Raw genomic sequence first — 6685 nt, 5'->3', positions numbered from 1 at the left:
ACTACAATAATGTTAGTTAGTTCTCTTCTATTCAAAGAAAGATAGATTTTCACTAGCATAAATAATTATATATATATAAACTAGTAATTTAATTTTTATATATCGTTCATATAAAATAATTTTACACATACATCAAATTACTGTAATGCTATATTAGTAAAAATAATTATTTTTTACATTGACTATGTGAATAATTATCTAAAAAAACAGATACAACTATATAAAACATTTTTTTACTGTTAGTGTATTAAAATTAAAGTGATAGACTAATTAAAATGACATTTTCAAGCCTACTATTCATTTCACCTTTTGAATGGACTCTCATAAACTCTGAACGAAGCTGCTGAGTGGTTTCCATGTTCTAACCACCTTCATTTCCTTGCCTTGCTGCCTACCCTATATATATATGTGTGTATGCTCTCTCTTCTTCCTAAGTCTTCTCTTACTTCATTTATCAATCCAATTCCTTTCCCATTCCCATCAATAATCATTCTCTTAATTAATTATTCACATTACTACAATCATGCCACAGGCTCCCATTCAGTACAACAACATCCAAAATGACGAATTTATCCATGATGATAATTATGGTAACAATAACAAGAAAGCACTGAAATACATTGAGGATGTTACGAGCAACGCTGATGAAATCCAAGAAAGGGTAATTGAGGAGATCCTTAAATCAAGTTCTCATGTTGAGTACCTTGAAAGGCATGGCCTAAATGGTCGCACAGACAGGGACACATTCAAGAAGGTCATTCCTGTCGTCAATTATGAGGATTTGAAGCCAGAAATTGATCGTATTGCTAATGGTGATTCCTCACCTATTTTGTGTTCCAAACCCATATCAGAGTTCCTCACTAGGTATGTATACCCATTTTCTAATCCGTTCATGAAGATTTACTTCATGTGTGTGCGTATTTTTTTTTTCTCATAAAATTCAGGCTAAATATACTATCATCTAAACGTCTCTGTTGAGCCGTTTTTCTAATTTATACAATAATATTAAGTGAATAAGTGTTCAAGTGTTTTCCCTCAATATACTTTTTTTATCTAAAAGTTTCCATGTTTTTAATTTTATGTTGATTATAAAAAATTTTCTGTAAATTTAAAAAATAATAGTAATTTTTAGAGACATAATTGGAACTTAATTAAAAAATATTTTGCATTTCTCTCTATATGTAACACAATAAATATTAAAAAAATTATAATTTAATAGTTAAAAAATCTATAAAATTAATTTGAAATGGTCAAGCTAAGTTTCACTATTCATAATCATTATTAAAAATCATTTCTATAGGATTGAGTGATAGTAACATCAAAACAAGGCATGAGAGAAACCAAACACTCTGATCATCCTCTTCATTATAAGTATAAATTATTCAAATCTTCCTCACTCTTTTTTTTTCTAAAATGAGAAACTAAAAAATGATAATAACTGAGATATATGATTTGTTAGCTATGTATATTTAGTTAATTATGATTATTGCGGTATCTTTTAGTGGATAAATACGTATTTATGCTTTGTACTTCATATTTGTTTTCTTCTATAAATTTGGTTTTCATCATGGTTAACTTCATTTTAGAAGAAACAAAAGTTTTGTTTTTTATTTCCCTTTTTTTTACGAGGCAACCGCATAATTTCATGGTATTTGTTTTATGGAAAAGTCTAAGGCCAGCAACTTTTGTGTTTTTTGGTCAGCACTTAACCATCAAAACAAAAGTGAGTGATCTCCCACTATTAGATGTAATCTCACACCATTAAAAACATTATTAATGGCCAATTGATGGTTACAAAACACTAAAATTGCTGGCCCCCTAGCATTCCTCTTTTTTTATTACGAAAAAAAAATAAAAATTTAATATTCATGCACTATTACCGTAAAATAATTTTATACATACATCTAATTATGTAATATCACGTCAATAAAAATAACAATCTTTTATATTGACTACGTGAATAGTCATCTAAAAATTAGGGCAAAAAATTAGATGTGATTAAAAATATTTTACACTCTGGTTACTTCAAAATTAAACTAAAAAGATAATAGCCTAAATTTTTGAAGAGTGATTTCTTACATTATTCTTTCATTCATATACTAATTTTTAATAGTATACTTAATTAATAAGATTATCTTAAGAATAATAACTTATCTGAAATACTGGTGTGCTTCTTTCAGATGTGCCAAAAGGAGAAAAAATAAAATAAAATTAGAGAAGTACTTTTGAAACAAGCATGTGCTGAGATTTATTAGTGTCCAAAAATGCGGAGATACTTAAGATTTTTATAAGATTCTGATTTTGGAATATTCGGTTGAGTCAAGGTGTATGTGTGTTGATAAAGTAGTGAACGCTTAAGTTGTTTATATATGTTAGGCGAGATTTATATTGGAGTAAAGTTTACCGGTCGTTTTTGTAGTTTGGCAGTTTCTAGTTAATTAGGATTATGGATGGCAATTGTGAAAGAGCATAATTAATTAAAAATGAAGAAATATAATGTAGTGTTCACTTTTTAAAATATTTTGAAAATTTATTGTTATTTGCATTTTTTAAAATTATATATAAAGTTTTGGATATAAGTGTGTGTAACGCGCAGCTCCGGCACATCCGGTGGGGAGAGAAAGCTGATGCCAACAATAGAAGAGGAGCTAGGGAGAAGGACATTACTTTACAGCCTATTGATGCCGGTAATGGACCAATTTGTACCAAACTTACACAAAGGCAAAGGCATGTACTTCTTGTTCATCAAATCAGAGACAAAAACCCCAGGTGGACTCATAGCACGCCCAGTTCTAACAAGCTATTACAAAAGCTCACATTTCAACAACAATAACTCTTCTCATAACAACCCTCACAAAAACTACACTAGCCCTAATGAGACCATCCTCTGCCTAGACTCTTTCCAGAGCATGTACTCCCAATTGCTCTGTGGCCTTCTCCAGAGCCACCAAGTCCTCCGAGTTGGCGCCGTCTTCGCCTCCGGATTCATCCGCGCAATTAAGTTCCTCGAGAAATTTTGGGCCGATTTGTGTCGCGACATTCGCACCGGCACAATTGACCCCAAAATTAGTGACACTAGTGTTAGGGAGGCTGTGATGAGAATTATGAAGAGGCCAAATCCAAAGCTTGCTTCTTGTATTGAAGGTGAATGCATGAAGGGGTCGTGGAAAGGGATCATTACTAGGCTCTGGCCTAATACAAAATATGTTGATGTTATTGTGACAGGGACCATGGCTCAGTATATTCCTATATTGGATTATTATAGTAATGGTTTGCCTCTTGTTTGTACCATGTATGCTTCTTCTGAGTGTTACTTTGGGATCAATTTGAACCCTTTGTGTGACCCAGGGAAGGTTTCATATACACTAATTCCCACCATGGCCTACTTTGAGTTCTTGCCTCTCAACAAGATGAATGGTGGTAATGGACATAGCAATAATTCAAATAATCAATTGGTAAAGGAAGATCTTGTTGACCTTGTAGATGTAGAGTTGGGTCAAGAATATGAGCTTGTGGTAACCACCTATGCAGGTAAGTCACAATTCTCTCTTAAACTTTATGATATTATATTTTCGTAAAAATATTGAGAATTAATTTAATTTGGTTTAGCCAATATTTTTTTTAGAAAAATTCTGTTAATCTTTGTTCATCTATTATTTTATTAGCTAATTCTTGGTAAAAAAAAATCAGGTTTTAATTTTAACAAAATTTGTGTATCCTCCATTTCAAAATAATGTTTAATTTACAAAAAAACTCTATATATATATATATATAAAGTTATTGCCTCTGTTCAAAGATAAGTGTTAATATATATATATATATATATATATATATATATATATATATATATATATATATATATAATTTACAATTAAGTATTTTAAAAATAGATGAAATATCATACATTAAAAAAAAAAGTATTTTTTTTTTCCATTAATATGACGGATACTAGACAGACACGCGCACACACAAAATTAAGACTTTTATCCCAAGTACATTGAATTGCCCGCATATTATATGGTAAGCTCTCAATGATATTGAGAAGTGTCATCCTAACATATGAACGACATATTTTAAAAGTATTATAAAAAAATATTTTATTAAAAATTATTAAAAGGACAATTTTTATGTTTTAATATATTAAATATATTTAAAATTAAAAAAAAACTTTTATTATACTCTTAAAATATATCTTCAAAATACAAAATAACTAAATTCTTTTAAGAATACTATCTCTCTTTATTTTCCTAAAACATAAGTTCAAATAAAAGAATTCTAGAAACACTTTTTAAATTATTTATACAACTATAGTATTTTGTACATTAAAAATATACAAAAAATTATTTATTCATATAGAATATATGTTAAAATATAAAATATACATTAAAAATATATAAAATAACATATATATATATATATATATTATAAAGACTAATTTAATTGATAGCAAATTTTTAATAATCACATAACAATTTTGTTATTGATATACTTCTGGCTCACAACTTATTTACCACCAGTTAGTTTAAATTTTAAGAAGTTCTAAATCATGGTTTAAAATAAAAGGAAAAAGAAAAAATGTTTTGTACATTGTATATATTATTATACATATAAATCATAATTCGGAAAAAAGTTGAAGTTATCAACTATTTTTTAGTTAACATGTAATTTATATTCTCATTTTTACTCTATTTCAAAAAATAAAAAACATTTTTAATTAGTTGATTTTTTCTTTTGTTATGTTAAAAATATGTTGATTATAAAACTGTTGGACATGAAACATAATTTATAATATTTTGGAGGCTCCTAAAACTAAAGCAGATGTACTATATTAATCTTTTCAAAAAGAGATCATGAGATTTTTTTGTGACTGACAAAAACATTTGAGTTTATTATGCTGCTTATGTTATCCATTCTTCTAAACAAAAGTTAATTTTCACTACAAGATACTATCTTTTTGTTCTTTTTTCTAATGAAAAAATGCTTTCTACATAAAATCTAGTTTATTTTGATCAACTTCTTACAATAATGCAATTTTGCTCAGGGCTCTATAGGTACCGAGTTGGTGACATACTCCGTGTAGCAGGATTCAAGAACAAGGCTCCTCAATTCAACTTCGTCTGTAGAAAGAACGTCGTCCTGAGCATAGATTCCGACAAAACCGACGAAGTCGAGCTACAAAATGCCGTCAAGAGCGGCGCAAACCACCTCAAACAATTCGGTGCAACGGTCACAGAATACACAAGCTGCGTGGACACTTCCACCATCCCAGGACACTACGTCTTGTTCTGGGAGATCAACACGCATACTAAACAAACCCTAAACACAGACAAAAATATTTCTTCGTCTGTGTTTAAGGAATGTTGTCACGCTGTTGAGGAATCCCTCAACAGCGTGTATCGCCAGGGAAGGGCGTCGGAGTCTATTGGGCCGTTGGAAATCAAGATTGTGGAGAATGGTACTTTTGATAAGCTTATGGATTTTGCTTTGAGCCAAGGTGCATCAATAAATCAGTACAAGACACCAAGGTGTGTGAAATATGCTCCCATTGTGGAACTGTTGAACTCAAAAGTGGTGTGTAGCTACTTCAGTGAAAAATGTCCTAAGTGGGTTCCTGGTCACAAGAGATGGTGCAATAACAATTTTGAATGAAAATAATAATGATGATGATGCTGCTGCTTAATTAGTAGTGAGCTACTATATATTAGTTTAGTTCTAAAAAAGGAATTTTCTTTTAATTGCGAGGTTTCTTAGATTAACTCATAGGAAAGCCATCCAATCATTAAGTCAAGATGTAGCCTTTAAGTTTATTATTATCATGAAAAATATTATTTATACAATAAAATTAGCTACTCAAATTAGTCACTATATATTTATGTATAAATATATGTTATTTAATTTATTTTTAATTTATATTTTATATTTTAATATATATTTTATATTAATAATTAATTTTAATAATTAATTTTAATATATACATAACATAATTATATGAGCATATATGTATGCCATCTAAGTGAAAGAGCTTAATATAATTACTAATTTCTCCTAGCTATCTATTTTGGAATAAAGGTGACTAATACTCACATGAAGATATATCTAAATATATATATATATATATATATATATATAAAATAATTAAACTATTTAACATAATATATGTTCACGCATCTTAGTTATTATTTTTATAGGATGATATTTTCATATAATAGCATTATTTTAAAAAAGAAAAGTACATGAAACCAACTTTATATACAACCAACTTATTATTAATATAGCAGTCAATTTTTCAAAATATCCTAATTTTAAATTTCAAAAACTAGTTATCCTCTGTCTCTCCTTCATCTCTTTTTTTCTTTTCTTTCGCGTCTCTTCTTCTTTTTCTTTTTCTTCTTCTCTCCACTCCACCTCTCTTCCTATTGTCACAGTAGAAGCATTTCTTGCTACTGTTTTACACCTCTCCTAGTCCCTGGATTGTGTCGTGCCACTGCAATCTTGGTGTGCCAACTCTCCTGTAACTCTCATAAACATGGAAGTTGTTGCGTTTGTACTTACCCCACCGCATTTTGGAGCTCTCATTGTCGCCGAGTTGTGTATTTCGTGGCTCATAGATGCGATGCCTCTACTACTTGTTGTTTTTCTTGTGGAAGAGTGGTTAGCGTCCATTCTCCCTAAAAAATAGCCACGT

At 29.6% G+C, this 6685-nt stretch overlaps 1 protein-coding gene across 1 annotated transcript; it reads left to right on the top strand.

The window, feature by feature from the left end:
* Window positions 1–304: 304 nt before the first annotated feature.
* On the top strand, window positions 305–5871 carry LOC107634269 (indole-3-acetic acid-amido synthetase GH3.6-like). Its single transcript, XM_016337817.3, has 3 exons — window positions 305–864; window positions 2597–3531; window positions 5042–5871. The coding sequence occupies exons 1-3, from the start codon at window positions 524–526 to the stop codon at window positions 5647–5649; spliced, it is 1884 nt and encodes a 627-aa protein (XP_016193303.1). The 5' UTR covers window positions 305–523; the 3' UTR covers window positions 5650–5871.
* The last annotated feature ends 814 nt before the right edge of the window (window positions 5872–6685 follow it).

The sequence above is a fragment of the Arachis ipaensis genome, chromosome B3 (genome assembly GCF_059453495.1).
Source record: "Arachis ipaensis isolate K30076 ecotype BB chromosome B3, ASM5945349v1, whole genome shotgun sequence".
Lineage (NCBI taxonomy): Eukaryota > Viridiplantae > Streptophyta > Magnoliopsida > Fabales > Fabaceae > Arachis > Arachis ipaensis.
The sequence above is the reverse complement of the archived record's forward strand: the minus strand, read 5'-3'. Positions and strand labels throughout refer to the sequence as shown.